This window comes from Salmo salar, chromosome 15 (assembly GCF_965601325.2).
Source record: "Salmo salar chromosome 15, fSalSal1, whole genome shotgun sequence".
Classification (NCBI taxonomy): domain Eukaryota; kingdom Metazoa; phylum Chordata; class Actinopteri; order Salmoniformes; family Salmonidae; genus Salmo; species Salmo salar.
In genome coordinates, this window is record NC_138305.1 from 7,575,001 (window position 1) to 7,594,127 (window position 19,127).

General features: G+C 45.9%; 1 protein-coding gene across 8 annotated transcripts in view; it reads left to right on the top strand.

The window, feature by feature from the left end:
- The window catches only part of LOC106570910 (sodium-dependent phosphate transporter 2), a 99,742-nt gene that overhangs the window by 65,005 nt on the left and 15,610 nt on the right, over window positions 1-19,127 (top strand). For all 8 annotated transcript variants that reach the window (XR_014380581.1, XM_082961574.1, XM_045695389.2 and 5 more), the window contains 6 exons: window positions 2,118-2,203; window positions 2,304-2,400; window positions 3,275-3,394; window positions 11,065-11,304; window positions 12,936-13,587; window positions 16,075-16,260. Coding sequence is in view for 7 of the 8 variants with exons in the window: in XM_082961574.1 (XP_082817700.1) it covers window positions 2,118-2,203; window positions 2,304-2,400; window positions 3,275-3,394; window positions 11,065-11,304; window positions 12,936-13,587; window positions 16,075-16,260 (1,381 nt within the window). In the remaining variant the exon portion in view is untranslated. The remainder of the gene's footprint in view (window positions 1-2,117; window positions 2,204-2,303; window positions 2,401-3,274; window positions 3,395-11,064; window positions 11,305-12,935; window positions 13,588-16,074; window positions 16,261-19,127) is intronic.

The window sequence follows — 19,127 nt, forward strand, 5'->3', positions numbered from 1 at the left end:
TCCTTTGTTCAGGGACACATTATTCAATTTCTGTTAGTCACATGTCTGTGGAACTTGTTCAGTTTATGTCTCAGTTTGAATCTTGTGTTCATACAAATATTTACACATGTTAAGTTTGCTGAAAACATACGTAGTTGACAGTGAGAGGACGTTTCTTGTTTGCCGAGTTTACCCCACACTATTAGACTATATACACTACAGTATTTGACTACAGTGCATTCGGAAAGTATTCAGACCCCTTGACTTTTTCCACATTTTGTTACGTTACAACATTATTCCAAAAGCAGATTAAATAAAAAATGTTCCTCATCAATCTAACAGTACCCCATAATGACAAAGCGAAACAGGTTTTTAGACATTATTGTACATTTCTTAAAAATAAAAACTGAAATACCTTATTTACGTAAATATTCAGAGCCTTTGCTATGAGACTTGAAATTGAGCTCAGGTGCATCCTGTTTCCATTGATCATGCTTTGGATGTTTCTACAACTTGATTGGAGTCCACCTGTGGTAAATTCAATTGATTGGACATGATTTGGAAAGGCACACACCTGTCTATATAAGGTCCCACAGTTGACAGTGCATGTCAGAGCAAAATCCAAGCCATGAGGTCAAATGAATTGTCCGTAGAGCTCCGAGACAGGTTTGTGTCGTGGCACAGATCTGGGGAAGGGTACCAAAACATTTCTGCAGCATGGAAGGTCCCCAAGAACACCGTGGCCTTACCATTCTTCAATGGAAGAAGTTTGGAACCACCAAGACTCTTCCTAGAGCTGGCTGCCCAGCCAAACTGAGCAATAGAGGGAGAAAGGCCTTTGTCTGGGAGGTGACCAAGAACCCGATGGTCACTCTGACAGAGCTCCAGAGTTCCTCTGTGGAGATGGGAGAACCTTCCAGAACCATCTCTGCAGCACTCCACCAATCAGGCCTTTATGGTAGAGTGGCCAGATGGAAGCCACTCCTCAGTAAAAGGCACATGACAGCCCGCTTGGAGTTTGCCAAAAGGCACCTAAAGACTCTCAGACCATGAGAAACAAGATTCTCTTATCTGATGAAACCAAGATTGACTGGGAGACTAGTCAGGATCGAGGGAAAGATGAACGGAGAAAAGTATAGAGAGATCCTTGACCAAAACCTGCTCCAGAGTGCTCAGGACATCAAACTGGGGTGAAGGTTCACTTACCAACAGGACAGTGACCCTAAGCACACAGCCAATACGGGGCAGCAGGTAGCCCAGTGGTTAGAGTGTTGGACTTGTAACCGAAAGGTTTCACGATCGAATCCCTGAGCTGACAAGGTACAAATCTGTCGTTCTGCCCCTGAACAAGGCAGTTAACCCACTGTTCCCCGGTAGGCCGTCATTGAAAATAAGAATTTGTTCTTAACTGACTTGCCTAGTTAAATAAAGGTAAAATAAATAAATATTTTAAAAAAATACACGGCAGGAGTGACTTCGGGACTTCTGAATGTCCTTGAGTGGCCCAGCCAGAGCTCAAACTTGAACCGGAGAGACATGAAAATAGCTTCGAGGCTGTAATCGCTGCCAAAGGTGCTTCAACAGATTACTGAGTAAAGGGTCTGAATACTTATGTAAATGTGATATTCCAGTTTAATCTAAATCGCTAGTCAAATGACAATTGCAATATTTGGTTAAAAATTACATTTCATTTGCCCATATCGTGCAGCCCTACGTGGCAGTGTGGAAATGTTCTACAATGAGATCAACTAGTGGTTGAAGTTTTTTTTTATACTGTTAAATCAATCAGATTTGAGAAAGACCCATTAAAATAAGTGTGTTGCTGGGTAATGCACAACTCATGAAGCAATTTAAAACCTTTTATTTTTAAAAAACAAAAATTTTGGCCGTATCGCCCAGCCCTATGACTGAGTCTAATATGTTTGTTTGACTACATTACCCATCGTGCTTTGGGATAGGGTTGACTGTCTTATGACTTCATTGCCCAGCCTTCTCTGTCTGTGGTCTAATCCCAAATTAGTAGTTATTCAGGATACAAGGTGATTTGTACATCTTTCAGTTTGTGATCCCGAATCAATTCTCTAAAACATGGCATATGACTACGTTACCCAGCCTGCCCCTCTCTTCCTTCCTCCAAGTTGCGTCCTGGTTCATCTCTCCCTTGCTGTCTGGAATGATGTCGGGGTTCCTCTTCTTTCTCATCAGACACTTCATCCTCAGTAAGGTGGGTTACCAGTAGTCACATTATACACTATTTGCAGTTCTCTGTCTGTGCTGACCTGTGTTTGTGTATGTTACTGATCTGTGTGTGTGTGTGTTTTCAGGATGACCCTGTCCCCAACGGCCTCCGTGCCCTGCCAGTGTTTTACGCCTCAACGATAGGCATCAACGCCTTCTCCATCCTCTACACTGGTGCTCCATGTAAGAACTGGGACTTAATCTAACCCTGGCCCCTAACACTGGTGCTCCATGTAAGACCTGGGACTTAATCTAACCCTGGCCCTTAACACTGGTGCTCCATGTAAGAACTGGGACTTAATCTAACCCTGGCCCTTAACACTGGTGCTCCATGTAAGAACTGGGACTTAATCCAACCCTGGCCCTTAACACTGGTGCTCCATGTAAGTACTGGGACTTAATCTAACCCTGGCCCCTAACACTTTAGACTGGTGCTCCATGTAAGAACTGGGACTTAATCTAACCCTGGCCCCTAACACTTTAGACTGGTGCTCCATGTAAGAGCTGGGACTTAATCTAACCCTGGCCCCTAACACTGGTGCTCCATGTAAGAACTGGGACTTAATCTAACCCTGGCCCTTAACACTGGTGCTCCATGTAAGAACTGGGACTTAATCTAACCCTGGCCCTTAACACTGGTGCTCCATGTAAGAACTGGGACTTAATCTAACCCTGGCCCTTAACACTGGTGCTCCATGTAAGAACTGGGACTTAATCTAACCCTGGCCCTTAACACTGGTGCTCCATGTAAGAGCTGGGACTTAATCTAACCCTGGCCCTTAACACTGGTGCTCCATGTAAGAGCTGGGACTTAATCTAACCCTGGCCCCTAACACTTTAGACTGGCGCTTCGTGTAACAGCTTCACCACTTTTTACCCGTATCTTTATTTCTAGCACTATACCAGTGTCTAACATGTGAAAACGGCGATTTTTGTCTTTTTTTTTCTTCTACAATTGTGTTTTGCATTGCTGGGCTTACCACTCTGTTTCAACGTGTGTCTCTCTCTCTCTCTCTCTCTCTCTCTCTCTTTCTCTCTCTCTCTCTCTCCTGCTCAGTGCTCGGTCTGGAGATGTTACCGGTGTGGGCTATAGCTCTGATCACGCTGGCAGGGGCTCTGGTCTGTGCTGCTGTGGTCTGGTTCGCTGTCTGCCCCTGGATGAGACGGAAAATAACAAGTAGGTTTCACCCTCTGTCTCTCGCTCACTGTCTCGTGTGTGTGTGTGTGTGTGTGTGTGTGTGTGTGTGTGTGTGTGTGTGTGTGTGTGTGTGTGTGTGTGTGTGTGTGTGTGTGTGTGTGTGTGTGTGTGTGTGTGTTAGATCATTTTTCCCCCGCTATACCCATCATGAGGTTGCTACAACCTAGCCTACAAATTAAAGTTTTTATAAAGTAGGTGTACAGGTCGAGAGACAAATTTAGAGTAATCAAGGTGACAGTGACACATTCAGTAATGCCTTGCACACTCTTGCCTGCATCTAGCTGTTCTGGCGTGTAATTATTAGTCCAACCGCTGCAAAACGTTCTGTTTTTATTGGACAAATTCATGTTGGTCCCTCCTCGTTTCCGTTCCGTTTGCTTCCGTTTAAGGAAAATGTTTTGCAACAGAATCGGGGGAATGAATACACCCCCCCCCCCTGCTGAACCGCTCAGTCGGGCTTTTAACCTACACTTTGAAGTTATAATAATAGTAGAATACACATGGTGCAAATTTGAAATTGGGTAGTGCATCAACAGTTTTCCTGTCATGTCATTCATTGTATACCTTAGATAACTATTTATAACTTGTCGGAATGGTCCAGATCAACTAGCCCATGCTAACTAGCTAATGTTGTTTTAGCCCGTAGATATTCTCCAATGACGGCCCAAGTGAAAAGGGTGAGGAAACCCACTACCCTTGACGGTGGAGTAGAGACTACCGTAGACCTTCATTGCAAAAACAATATGTTTTAATCACTTATTTGTTGACTTGAATATATTTTGTATAGTTTTATCTAAAAAGGATAACTTAAAAAAATAAATCGTTTTTTTTTTATTATTATGAAATTCACTGAGCAGGATTGTCCTCCCCAGTGGTGTAAAGTTCTTCAGTAAAAATACTTGAAAGTACTACTTTAGTAGTTTTTTGGGGGTATCTGTACTTTACTTTGCTATTTATATGTTTGACAACTTTTACTTTTACTTCACTACATTCCTAAAGAAAGTAATGTAATTTTTTTACTCCATACATTTTCCCTGACACCCAAAAGTACTCGTTACATTTTGAATGCTTAGCAGGACAGGAAAATGGTCCAATTCACACACTAATCAAGAGGTCATCCCTGGTTATCCCTACTGCCTCGGATCTGGAGAACTCACTAAACAGAGAACATCCCTGGTCATCCCTACTGCCTCTGATCTGGAGGACTCACTAAACAGAGAACATCCCTGGTCATCCCTACTGCCTCTGATCTGGAGGACTCACTAAACAGAGAACATCCCTGGTCATCCCTACTGCCTCTGATCTGGAGGACTCACTAAACAGAGAACATCCCTGGTCATCCCTACTGCCTCTGATCTGGAGGACTCACTAAACAGAGAACATCCCTGGTCATCCCTACTGCCTCTGATCTGGAGGACTCACTAAACAGAGAACATCCCTGGTCATCTCTACTGCCTCTGATCTGGAGGACTCACTAAACAGAGAACATCCCTGGTCATCCCTACTGCCTCTGATCTGGAGGACTCACTAAACAGAGAACATCCCTGGTCATCTCTACTGCCTCTGATCTGGAGGACTCACTAAACAGAGAACATCCCTGGTCATCCCTACTGCCTCTGATCTGGAGGACTCACTAAACAGAGAACATCCCTGGTCATCCCTACTGCCTCTGATCTGGTGGACTCACTAAACAGAGAACATCCCTGGTCATCCCTACTGCCTCTGATCTGGTGGACTCACTAAACAGAGAACATCCCTGGTCATCTCTACTGCCTCTGATCTGAAGGACTCACTAAACAGAGAACATCCCTGGTCATCTCTACTGCCTCTGATCTGGAGGACTCACTAAACAGACAACATCTCTGGTCATCCCTACTGCCTCTGATCTGGAGGACTCACTAAACAGAGAACATCCCTGGTCATCTCTACTGCCTCTGATCTGAAGGACTCACTAAACAGAGAACATCCCTGGTCATCTCTACTGCCTCTGATCTGGAGGACTCACTAAACAGAGAACATCCCTGGTCATCCCTACTGCCTCTGATCTGGAGGACTCACTAAACAGAGAACATCCCTGGTCATCTCTACTGCCTCTGATCTGGAGGACTCACTAAACAGAGAACATCCCTGGTCATCCCTACTGCCTCTGATCTGGAGGACTCACTAAACAGAGAACATCCCTGGTCATCCCTACTGCCTCTGATCTGGTGGACTCACTAAACAGAGAACATCCCTGGTCATCCCTACTGCCTCTGATCTGGTGGACTCACTAAACAGAGAACATCCCTGGTCATCTCTACTGCCTCTGATCTGAAGGACTCACTAAACAGAGAACATCCCTGGTCATCTCTACTGCCTCTGATCTGGAGGACTCACTAAACAGACAACATCTCTGGTCATCCCTACTGCCTCTGATCTGGAGGACTCACTAAACAGAGAACATCCCTGGTCATCTCTACTGCCTCTGATCTGAAGGACTCACTAAACAGAGAACATCCCTGGTCATCTCTACTGCCTCTGATCTGAAGGACTCACTAAACAGAGAACATCCCTACTGCCTCTGATCTGGCGGACTCACTAAACACACATGCTTTGTCTGTAGTGTTGGAGCGTGCCTCTGGCTATCTGTAAATAAAGTTGAAAAAAAACAAGAAAATGGTGCCATTTGCTTAATATAAGGAATTTGACATTATTTATACTTGTACTTTTGATACTTAAGTTTATTTTAGCAATTACATTTAGTTTTGATACTTTTGGTATCAAATACTTTTAGAATTTTACTCAATTAGTAGTTTACTGGGTGACTTTTCTTTTACTCTCAAGTATGACAATTGAGTACTTTTCCCACCACTGGTCCTCCCCTTCCTCCTCTGAGGAGCCTCCACTGCCTGGAAGTATTTGAGAGCTGTTTGTGTCTATTTCTCACGCCGCCCTCAATGCCCTCTGGACTCCCAGACTGACTGAAACTGGACAGACAAAAGACTCGAGAGTCCCTCGCTACAGAGCCAGCGACACACACCAGCCCCTCTTGGTCTCTGGCCTGCTCAGACTGTGTTCCCTTCTGAAACCAAACAGCTTCTGCCAGCCGATGTGGACTTTCATCACCCTCCCCCCCCCTGCCAAAGGAAACGTTTTAAACCCACTAACCCTGATCCCCAGCTAGCTAGAAAGAGTAAGAGCTATTTCAGCTTCTGGTTGGTTAGGGGAAATTAGGAACATTCTGGAATAGGTGTCTGTTTGGTGGTTAATGTTTTGTTTGGTTAGGGTTAGGACCTGTGTGATTCAGTTGGTAGAGCATGGCGCTTGCAACACCAGGATAGTGTGTTCGATTCCCACTGGGGGGCCAGTATAAACATGTATGCAATCACTACTGGATAAGAACGTCTGCTAAATGACGGAAATGGAAATGCAAAATGGTTATGATTGAGGGTTACTGAGAGATGGCGCTTTGGGTCGGAGGGATGGCTCTTTGGGTCGGAGGGATGGCCGCTTTGGGTCGGAGGGATGGCCGCTTTGGGTCGGAGGGATGGCCGCTTTGGGTCGGAGGGATGGCCGCTTTGGGTCGGAGGGATGGAGCTTTGTTATTGGACATTTTGAAAGAAAAATGATTTAATAAGCAAAATTCAAAGGATCCTCTTCATAGACATAATGTAAGGTTTCTGCTCCGGCCAGGTTGCTGTTTATGTGGCCTGTGTCAGAAGGGTAAGGTCAGCCTCCAGTTTGAAATCTGTAAAGCCTTGGGTAAGCTCCATGAAGCTCAATTATGAGCCTAATACCACGGTCCAGTGGGTATCAGGGAACTGGGTAGTACTGTGGTCAGTTACCCACTGGAAGAACACAGTCTGAATCAGGGAACTGGGTAGTACTGTGGTCAGTTACCCACTGGAAGAACACAGTCTGAATCAGGGAACTGGGTAGTACTGTGGTCAGTTACCCACTGGAAGAACACAGTCTGAATCAGGGAACTGGGTAGTACTGTGGTCAGTTATCCACTGGAAGAACACAGTCTGAATCAGGGAACTGGGTAGTACTGTGGTCAGTTACCCACTGGAAGAACACAGTCTGAATCAGGGAACTGGGTAGTACTGTGGTCAGTTATCCACTGGAAGAACAGTCTGAATCAGGGAACTGGGTAGTACTGTGGTCAGTTACCCACTGGAAGAACACAGTCTGAATCAGGGAACTGGGTAGTACTGTGGTCAGTTACCCACTGGAAGAACACAGTCTGAATCAGGGAACTGGGTAGTACTGTGGTCAGTTACCCACTGGAAGAACACAGTCTGAATCAGGGAACTGGGTAGTACTGTGGTCAGTTACCCACTGGAAGAACACAGTCTGAATCAGGGAACTGGGTAGTACTGTGGTCAGTTACCCACTGGAAGAACACAGTCTGAATCAGGGAACTGGGTAGTACTGTGGTCAGTTACCCACTGGAAGAACACAGTCTGAATCAGGGAACTGGGTAGTACTGTGGTCAGTTACCCACTGGAAGAACACAGTCTGAATCAGGGAACTGGGTAGTACTGTGGTCAGTTACCCACTGGAAGAACACAGTCTGAATCAGGGAACTGGGTAGTACTGTGGTCTCTGTTTCAGACTGTATTCTTAAACTTTGTCTACTGAACATGACCGTCGTCTCAGACAGCTCTGTAGGCTAGATGGTATCAGTGACCATGACCGTCGTCTCAGACAGCTCTGTAGGCTAGATGGTATCAGTGACCATGACCGTCGTCTCAGACAGCTCTGTAGGCTAGATGGTATCAGTGACCATGACCGTCGTCTCAGACAGCTCTGTAGGCTAGATGGTATCAGTGACCATGACCGTCGTCTCAGACAGCTCTGTAGGCTAGATGGTATCAGTGACCATGACCGTCGTCTCAGACAGCTCTGTAGGCTAGATGGTATCAGTGACCATGACCGTCGTCTCAGACAGCTCTGTAGGCTAGATGGTATCAGTGACCATGACCGTCGTCTCAGACAGCTCTGTAGGCTAGATGGTATCAGTGACCATGACCGTCGTCTCAGACAGCTCCGTAGGCTAGATGGTATCAGTGACCATGACCGTCGTCTCAGACAGCTCTGTAGGCTAGATGGTATCAGTGACCATGACCGTTGTCTCAGACAGCTCTGTAGGCTAGATGGTATTAGTGAAGCGGGCCTGTTAGTTCTAACCAGGATGCTGTTCATTAGAGGACACAAACGTTATGGTACTGAAAAGGAAAACAAGGGTTTCTTATTGGACAAGATCAGGTAGTCCCTCCCTGTTTTTTGTTCGGTTTCATGCTTAATGAACACATCCCTGTTCTGTGAGCGGAAGCTCCCAATACTTACAGTGGCAGTGACTCAGTACCTGACTCCAGCAATATATTTGTGACATTTGAGTAGTGGGCTTGGCCCACTAGATGCCTTCCTCTTGGCCGCAGACACAAAATACTGCAGTTTTTAAAACGAATTTCCTGCAATTCTACACCTTTTGCCATGGTTTATGCCGTGTTCTTATGGTATCTGAGTGACTCAAACATTGACTAAATCAATGGGGGCCCCATGCCATGACATTTTAGATTCTGTCAATTTTTTATTTTAGTGATTGTTAGTTATCAAAGATAATCTTATTTGACATTTTTTCATTATATTTTCAACATACTTATATATAGTTCATATAGTTGAAGTCGGAAGTTTACATACACCTTAGCCAAATACATTTAAACTCTGTTTTTCACAATTCCTGACATTTGCCAATTCCTGACATTTTCCGGACATTTGCCTGAAAATTGCCTGTTTTAGGTCAGTTAGGATCACCACTTTATTTTAAGAATGTGAAATGTCAGAATAATAGTAGAGTGATTTATTTCAGCTTTTATTTCTTTCATCACATTCCCAGTGGGTCAGAAGTTTACATACACTCAATTAGCATTTGGTAGCATCGCCTTTAAATTGTTAAACTTAGGTCAAACGTTTCAGGTAGCGGGGCGGCAGGTAGCCTAGTGGCGGCAGGTAGCCTAGTGAGCGTTGGACTTGTAACCGAAAGGTTGCAAGATAAAATCCCCGAGCTGACAAGGTAAAAAATCTGTCGTTCTGCCCCTGAACAAGGAACACTGTTCCTAGGCCGTCATTGAAAATAAGAATTTGTTCTTAACTGACTAGTTAAATAAAGGTAAAATAAAAAAATTGCCTTCCACAATAAGTTGGGTGAATTTTGGCCCATTCCTCCTGACAGAGCTGGTGTAACTGAGTCAGGTTTGTAGGCCTCCTTGCTCGCACATGTTTTTTTCAGTTCTGCCCACAAATGTTCAATAGGATTGAGGTCAGGGCTTTGTGATGGCCACTCCAATACCTTGAGCCATTTAGCCATTTTGCCACAACTTTGGAAGTATGCTTGGGTTCATTGTCCATTTGGAAGATCCATTTGTGACCAAGCTTTAACTTCCTGACTGATGTCTTGAGATGTTGCTTCAATATATCCACATAATTTTCCTACCTCATGATGCCATCTATTTTGTGAAGTGCACAAGTCCCTCCTGCAGCAAAGCACCACCACAACATGATGCTGCCACCCCCGTGCTTCACGGTTGGGATGGTGTTCTTCGGCTTGCAAACCTCCCCATTTTTCCTCCAAACATAACGATGGTCATTATGGTCAAACAGTTTCATCAGACCAGAGGACATCTCTCCAAAAAGTATGATCTTTAGCACCATGTACAGTTGCAAACTGTAGTCTGACTTTTTTATGGCGGTTTTGGAGCAGTGGCTTCTTCCTTGCTGAGCGGCCTTTCAGGTTATGTCGATATAGGACTCGTTTTACTGTGGATATAAATACTTTTGTACAAGTTTCCTCCAGCATCTTCACAAGGTCCTTTGCTTTTGTTCTGGGATTGATTGCCACTTTTTTCACCAAAGTACGTTCATCTCAAGTAGACAGAACGTGTCTCCTTCCTGAGTGGTATGACGGCTGCGTGGTCCCATGGTGTTTATACTTGCGTACTATTGTTTGTACAGATGAACGTGGTACCTTCAGGCATTTGGAAATTGCTCCCCCGAGGATGAACCAGACTTGTGGTCTGCAATGTTTTTTCTGAGATCTTGGCTGATTTCTTTTGATTTTCCCATGATGTCAAGCAAAGAGGCACTGAGTTTGAAGGTAGGCCTTGAAATACATCCACAGGTACACCTCCAATTGACTCAAATGATGTCAATTAGGAGATTGATCAGAAGCTTCTAAAGCCATGACATCATTTTCTGGAAATTTCCAAGCTGTTTAAAGGCACAGTCAACTTAGTGTATGTAAACTTCTGACCCACTGGAATTGTGATACAGTGAATTATAAGTGAAATAGTCTGTCTGTGAACAATTGTTGGAAACATGACTTGTGTCATGCACAAAGTAGATGTCCTAACCGACTTGCCAAAACTATAGTTTGTTAACAAGAAATGTGTGGAGTGGTTGAAAAACGAGTTTTAATGACTCCAACCTAAGTGTATGTAAACTTCCGACTTCAACTGTATTTGTTAGTCATTTAAATGTACACATGCTTTACCATCCCAATTTTTTCTTCTTCTAAACAATTGTATTTATTATTTTTATTTAATTCTGTTTTTGGTAGTGGCGGCGACGGGGGAAACACGTGTGTAACAATGTTGTCCCCTGGTCAGGTCGCATGAAGAAGGAGCACGCTGCCCTGTCACGTATCTCAGACGAGTCCTTAGATCAGATCCCAGAGGAGGAGGAGGACACTCCCGTGTTCAAGGAGCTACCGGGCGCCAAGGGGACGGATGAAGCTGTGCTGCCGTTAACCGGTGGTACCGGAGGAGAGTCACGGAGAGGAGAGGCCACCGGAGAGCTCAACAGCTTGGCCAATGGAGGCACTGTCCTGCCCAATGGACGGGTCTACGGTCAGTTGGCCCGCTGAGCTAAAGCCTAGGCATTACCTGCCGGGATGCTAATACAAGTCTTCAGGTTTCAGATGTACGGTCAGTATAGAGACAGGAGAGGCTTCACGTTTCAGATGTACGTCGGTATAGAGACAGGAGAGGCTTCACGTTTCAGATGTACTTCGGTATAGAGACAGGAGAGGCTTCACGTTTCAGATGTACGGTCAGTATAGAGACAGAAGAGGCTTCACGTTTCAGATGTACGGTCAGTATAGAGACAGTAGAGGCTTCACGTTTCAGATGTACGTCGGTATAGAGACAGGAGAGGCTTCACGTTTCAGATGTACGTCGGTATAGAGACAGGAGAGGCTTCACGTTTCAGATGTACGTCGGTATAGAGACAGGAGAGGCTTCACGTTTCAGATGTACGTCGGTATAGAGACAGGAGAGGCTTCACGTTTCAGATGTACGTCGGTATAGAGACAGGAGAGGCTTCACGTTTCAGATGTACGTCGTTATAGAGACAGGAGAGGCTTCACGTTTCAGATGTACGTCGGTATAGAGACAGGAGAGGCTTCACGTTTCAGATGTACGTCGGTATAGAGACAGGAGAGGCTTCACGTTTCAGATGTACGTCGGTATAGAGACAGGAGAGGCTTCACGTTTCAGATGTACGTCGGTATAGAGACAGGAGAGGCTTCACGTTTCAGATGTACGTCGGTATAGAGACAGGAGAGGCTTCACGTTTCAGATGTACGTCGGTATAGAGACAGGAGAGGCTTCACGTTTCAGATGTACGTCGGTATAGAGACAGGAGAGGCTTCACGTTTCAGATGTACGGTCAGTATAGAGACAGGAGAAGCTTCACGTTTCAGATGTACGGTCAGTATAGAGACAGGAGAGGCTTCACGTTTCAGATGTACGTTGGTATAGAGACAGGAGAGGCTTCACGTTTCAGATGTACGGTCAGTATAGAGACAGGAAAGGCTTCACGTTTCAGATGTACGGTCAGTATAGAGACAGGAGAGGCTTCACGTTTCAGATGTACGGTCAGTATAGAGACAGGCGAGGCTTCACGTTTCAGATGTACGGTCAGTATAGAGACAGGAGAGGCTTCACGTTTCAGATATACGTCGGTATAGAGACAGGAGAGGCTTCACGTTTCAGATGTACGTCGGTATAGAGACAGGAGAGGCTTCACGTTTCAGATGTACGTCAGTATAGACAGGAGAGGTTGAGCCACTGGGTTTTAACCCATATAGTTTGAGGGTCCACCACAATATAATTTTGTCCCGCTGACAATAGTACTTCACCGCCAAACCACTTCTGATTTTAGAGCAGAGCAAAGTTGATCAGAGCGGTTCTGTAAAGCTCATTCCTCCTGCTACCCAGGTCAGTTCCACTACATGACCTCATACTAATGTTTAGATTTACTATACTAACGTTTAGTATTTCTTATTTCTTCCTCTGCTCCCCAGACCAGACCGCTATACATGTAGTATAATAGTATTAGTTTAGCATGCCTGATATATTTACTGTATTATAAAGTGGACGGTTCGAGCCCTGAATTCTGATTGGCTGACAACTGTGGTATATCAGACCGTATACCACGGGGTATGACGAAACATTTATTTTCCTCTCTTCTCCCCCAGGACGAACCCACTCCATGACCAACGGTACCCTGTCCATGTCCAAGTCCCCACTGTCCAACGGTAGCTTTACCTTCGGAGGGGAACACATCCGCAGCGACGGCCAGGTGTATCACACGGTTCACAAGGATTCTGGTCTCTACAAAGACCTGCTCCACAAGATCCACCTGGGACGACTGGAGGACGACCACTCCGCCCCCACGCCAGACAACAACTACCGCCTACTGCGTCGCAACAACAGTTACACCTGCTACACGGCGGCCATCTGTGGTATGCCGGTCCAGCCGCTGATCCGATCCGAGTCCCGCGAGGCCCGAGAGGCCCGAGAGGACAGTGAGAAGCTGGTGGGGGAGGGGGAGAGGTCAGGGAGCGTGTCCTACACCAAGAAGAGGGTCCGTTATGATAGCTATTCATCGTACTGTAACGCTGTGGCGGAGGCCGAGATTGAGGCGGAAGAGGGCGGCGTGGAGATGAAGCTGGCGTCTGACCTGGGGGGCGAGGAGGCAGGGGCGCCAGGGGCTCCAGTTCCGCTGGATGACTCCGCAGAAGAGGATGAAGGGGATAAGGACAAGCCGACCGTCTACCTGCTTTTCCACTTCCTGCAGATCCTCACCGCATGCTTCGGATCCTTCGCTCACGGAGGCAACGACGTCAGGTGGGTGCCGTCCCCTGCTTCCCTGTTGACTAGGGATTAGACATTTTGAAAACTTTGTTAAAATTCACAGGTTTCCCAAAATGTGTTTCTCCACGGTTGGATTTCTGTTGTTGGAGTTAGTTTACTGACATTTGCAACTCTACAGCAGACAAGATGACCTCTCAACATTAAGACAGTTGAGATTTATTGTTATTCACACAAGTACAAACATTTTTCAGCCCAACATTCACCTTATAATCCATCAAACTAGCCTCAAACAGAAAGGAAGCTGCCTGATACTGACTTCCCTCTCAAACAGAAAGGAACCTGCCTGATACTGACTTCCCTCTCAAACAGAAAGGAACCTGCCTGATACTGACTTCCCTCTCAAACAGAAAGGAACCTGCCTGATACTGACTTCCCTCTCAAACAGAAAGGAACCTGCCTGATACTGACTTCCCTCTCAAACAGAAAGGAACCTGCCTGATACTGACTTCCCTCTCAAACAGAAAGGAACCTGCCTGATACTGACTTCCCTCTCAAACAGAAAGGAACCTGCCTGATACTGACTTCGCTGTCCCCCTCTCCCGCTGCAGTAACTACCATTCATCATAACACAACTACCATATCGTATGTTATCCACAGAACTATAAGTTATAGTGCGTTATTAATCAAATGTTATTGGTGACACACATATTTAGCAGATGTTATTGCGGGTGTAGCGAAACCATTGTGTTCCTAGCTCCAACAGTGCATCTAACAATACACACAAATCTAAAAGTAAAAGAATGGAATTAAGAAATGTACAAATATTAGGACGAGCAATGTTGGTATCCAGAGTGTAAATATATACACGACATGGCCAAAAGTATGTGGACACCTGCTCGTCGAACGTCTCATTCCAAAATCGATATATATATATATATAAACAGCCCCAGACTATTATTCCTCCTCCACCAAACTTTACAGTTGGCACTATGCATTGGGGCAGGTAGCGTTCTCCTGGCATCCGCCAAACCGAGATTCGTCCGTCGGACTGCTAGATGGTGAAGCGTGATTCATCACTTCAGAGAACGCATTTCCACTGCTCCAGAGTCCAATGGCAGCGAGCTTTACACCACTCCAGCCGACGCTTGGCATTGCACATGGTGATCTTAGGCTTGTGTGTGGCTGCTCGCCCATGGAAACCCATTTCATGAAGCTCCCGATTAACAGTTCTTGTGCTGACGTTGCTTCCAGAGGCGGTTTGGAACTCGGTAGTGAGTGTTGCAACCGAGGACAGACTATTTTTACGTGCTGTGTGCTTCAGCACTCGGCGGTCCCGTTCTGTGAGCTTGTGTGGCCTACCACTTCGCGGCTAAGCCGTTGTTGCTCCTAGATGTTTCCACTTCACAATAACAGCACTGACAGTTGACCGGGGCAGCTCTAGCAGGGCAGAAATTTGACAAACTGACTTGTTCGAAAGGTGGCATTCTATGATGGTGCCATGTTGAAAGTCGGAGCTCTACAGTAAGGCCATTTTACTGCCAATGTTTTTGTCTATGGAGATTGCATGGCTGTGTGCTCAATTTTATACACCTGCCAGCAACGGGTGTGGCTGAAATAGCGAATCCACCAATTAGGTTACTACATGATTCCATATGTGTTATTTCATAGTTCTGATGTCTTCACTATTATGCTAAAATGTAGAAAATAGTAAAAATAAAGAAAAACCCTTGAATGAGTAGGTGTGTCCAAACTTTGGACTGGTACTGTATATACACACTGAACAAAAAATATATTTTACTGAGTTACAGTTCATATAAGGAAATCAGTCAATTAAAATAAATTCATATGGCCCAAATACATGGATTTCACATGACTGGAACACAGATATGCATCTGTTGGTGACAGAGACCTTTAAAAAAATAAGCTAGGGGTCTGGATGAGAGAACCCAGTCAGTATCTGGTGGATCCACCATTAGCCTGATGCAGCGTGACACATCTCCTTCACATAGAGTTGATCAGGCTGTTGATTGTGGCCTGTGGAATCTTGTCCCACTCCACTTCAATTGCTGTGCAAAGTTTCTGGATATTGGCAGGAACTGGAACACGCTGTCGTACACGTCGATCCAGAGCATTCCAAACATGCTCAATGGATGACATATCTGAGTACGCAGGCCCTAGAAGAACTGGGACATTTTCAGCTTTGTTTCAGAACATTCCATTCTCTGGCAATCGCTCTGGTGGACATTCCTGTAGTCAGCATGCCAATTGTAGGCTCCCTCAACTTGAGACATCTGTGGCATTGTGTTGTGCACAACATTTGAGAGAAATAAGCTTTTTGTTCATATGGAACATTTCTGGGATATTTTATTTCAGCTCATGAAACATGGGACCAACACTTTACATGTTGCGTTTGTATTTTTGTTCAGTATAGTTGTTACCTTTCTTGGGAACAGGAACAATGGTGGACATTCAAATAGCGTTCAACATGTTATTTACACGACTACATCTTCCCCCCTGCAGTAACGCCATCGGCCCGTTGGTGGCGCTGTGGATGATCTATGACCAAGGCGGGGTGATGCAGGACGCTGCCACCCCCATCTGGCTACTGTTCTACGGGGGCGTAGGAATCTGCTGCGGCCTGTGGGTCTGGGGGCGCCGGGTGATCCAGACCATGGGCAAGGACCTCACCCCTATCACACCTTCCAGGTGAGAGAGGAGTGGGGAGGGGGGTGGGGGAGGAAGGGAGGGGGGGCTCGATGATCCAGAGCATGGGCAAGGACCTCACCGCCATCACCCTTTCCAGGTGAGCGATAGGAGGGAGGGCTGCACGTGACTGACTGGGAGGATGGGTAGGTGGGATGATGGGTAGGTGGGATGACAGACACATACAGGTAACTGCCAAAATAATGTATATGAGGGTTACAAGGTTACAGTGCATTCGGAAAGTATTCAGACCCCTTCATTTTTTCCACATTTTGTTACGTTACAGATTTATTATAAAATGGATTATATATATATATACTGCTCAAAAAAATAAAGAGAACACTTAAACAACACAATGTAACTGCAAGTCAATCACACTTCTGTGAAATCAAACTGTTCACTTAGGAAGCAACACTGATTGACAATAAATTTCACATGCTGTTGTGCAAATGGAATAGACAACAGGTGGAAATTATAGGCAATTATCAAGACACCCCCAATAAAGGAGTGGTTCTGCAGGTGGTAACCACAGACCACTTCACAGTTCCTATGCTTCCTGGCTGATGTTTTGGTCACTTTTGAATGCTGGCGGTGCTTTCACTCTAGTGGTAGCATGAGACGGAGTCTACAACCCACACAAGTGGCTCAGGTAGTGCAGCTCATCCAGGATGGCACATCAATGCGAGCTGTGGCAAGAAGGTTTGCTGTGTCTGTCAGCGTAGTGTCCAGAGCATGGAGGCGCTACCAGGAGGCCAGTACATCAGGAGACGTGGAGGAGGCCGTAGGAGGGCAACAACCCAGCAGCAGGACCACTACCTTCGCCTTTGTGCAAGGAGGAGCAGGAGGAGCACTGCCAGAGCCCTGCAAAATGACCTCCAGCAGGCCACAAATGTGTCTGCTCAAACGGTCAGAAACAGACTCCATGAGGGTGGTATGAGGGCCCGACGTCCACAGGTGGGGTTGTGCTTACAGCCCAACACCGTGCAGGACGTTTGACATTTGCCAGAGAACACCAAGATTGGCAAATTCACCACTGGCGCCCTGTGCTCTTCACAGATGAAAGCAGGTTCACACTGAGCACATGACAGACGTGACAGAGTCTGGAAACGGCGTGGAGAACGTTCTGCTGCCTGCAACATCTTCCAGCATGACCGGTTTGGCGGTGGGTCAGTCATGGTGTGGGGTGGCATTTATTTGGGGGGCCGCATAGCCCTCCATGTGCTCGCCAGAGGTAGCCTGACTGCCATTAGGTACCGAGATGAGATCCTCAGACCCCTTGTGAGACCATATGCTGGTGCGGTTGGCCCTGGGATCCTCCTAATGCAAGACAATGCTAGACCTCATGTGGCTGGAGTGTGTCAGCAGTTCCTGCAAGAGGAAGGCATTGATGCTATGGACTGGCCCGCCCGTTCCCCAGAGCTGAATCCAATTGAGCACATCTGGGACATCATGTCTCGCTCCATCCACCAACGCCACGTTGCACCACAAACTGTCCAGGAGTTGGCGGATGCTTTAGTCCAGGTCTGGGAGGAGATCCCTCAGGAGACCATCCGCCACCTCATCAGGAGCATGCCCAGGCATTGTAGGGAAGTCATACAGGCACGTGGAGGCCACACACACTACTGAGCCTCATTTTGACTTGTTTTAAGGACATCACATCAAAGTTGGATCAGCCTGTAGTGTGGTTTTCCACTTTAATTTTGAGTGTGACTCCAAATCCAGACCTCCATGGGTTGATAAATTGGATTCCCATTGATCATTTTTGTGTGATTTTGTTGTCAGCACATTCAACTATGTAAAGAAAAATGTATGTAGTATATATATATTATCAATATGTATCACACAATGACAAAGCAAAAACTGTTATTTTGAAATTCTTGCAAATGTATTAAAAATAAAAAGCAGAAATAACTTATTCACATAAATATTCAGACCCTTGCTATGAGACTCGAAATTGAGCTCAGGTGCATCCCGTTTCCATTGATCATCCTTGAGATGTTTCTACAACTTGATTGGAGTCCACCTGTGGTAAATTCAATTGATTGGACATGATTTGGAAAGGCACACATCTATATATATATATATATAAGGTCCCACAGTTGACAGTGCATGTCAGAGCTAAAACCAAGCCATGAGGTCAAAGGAATTGTCTGTAGAGCTCCGAGACAGGGTTGTGTCATGGCACAGATCTGAGGAAGGGTACCATTGAAGGTCCCCAAGAACACAGTGGCCTCCATCATTCTTAAATGGAAGAAGTTTGGAACCACCAAGACTCTTCCTAGAGCTGGCCGCCCAGCCAAACTGAGCAATCGGGGGAGAAGGGGCTTGGTCAGGGAGGTGACCAAGAACCCGATGTCACTCTGAATGAGCTCCAGAGTTCCTCTGTGTAGATGGCAGAACCTTCCAGAAGGACAACCATCTCTGCAGCACTCCAGCAATCAGGCCTTCATGGTAGAGTGGCCAGATGGAAGCCACTCCTCAGTAAAAGGTACATGACAGCCCACTTGGAGTTTGCCAAAAGGCACCTAAAGACTCTCAGACCATGAGAAAGAAGATTCTCTGGTCTGATGAAACCAAGATTGAACTCTTTGGCCTGAATGCCAAGCGTCACATCTGGAGGAAACCTGGCACCATCCCTACGGTGAAGCATGGTGGTGGCAGCATCATGCTGTGGGGATTTTTTTCAGCAGCAGGGACTGGGAGACTAGTCAAGATCGAGGGAAATATGAACGGAGCAAAATACAGAGGAATCCTTGATGAAAACCTGCTCCAGAGCGCTCAGAACCTCAAGAAGAGGCTGTAATCGAGGATGTAATCGCTGCCAAAGGTGCTTCAACAAAATACTGAGTTAGAGGTCCGACAAATCGGAT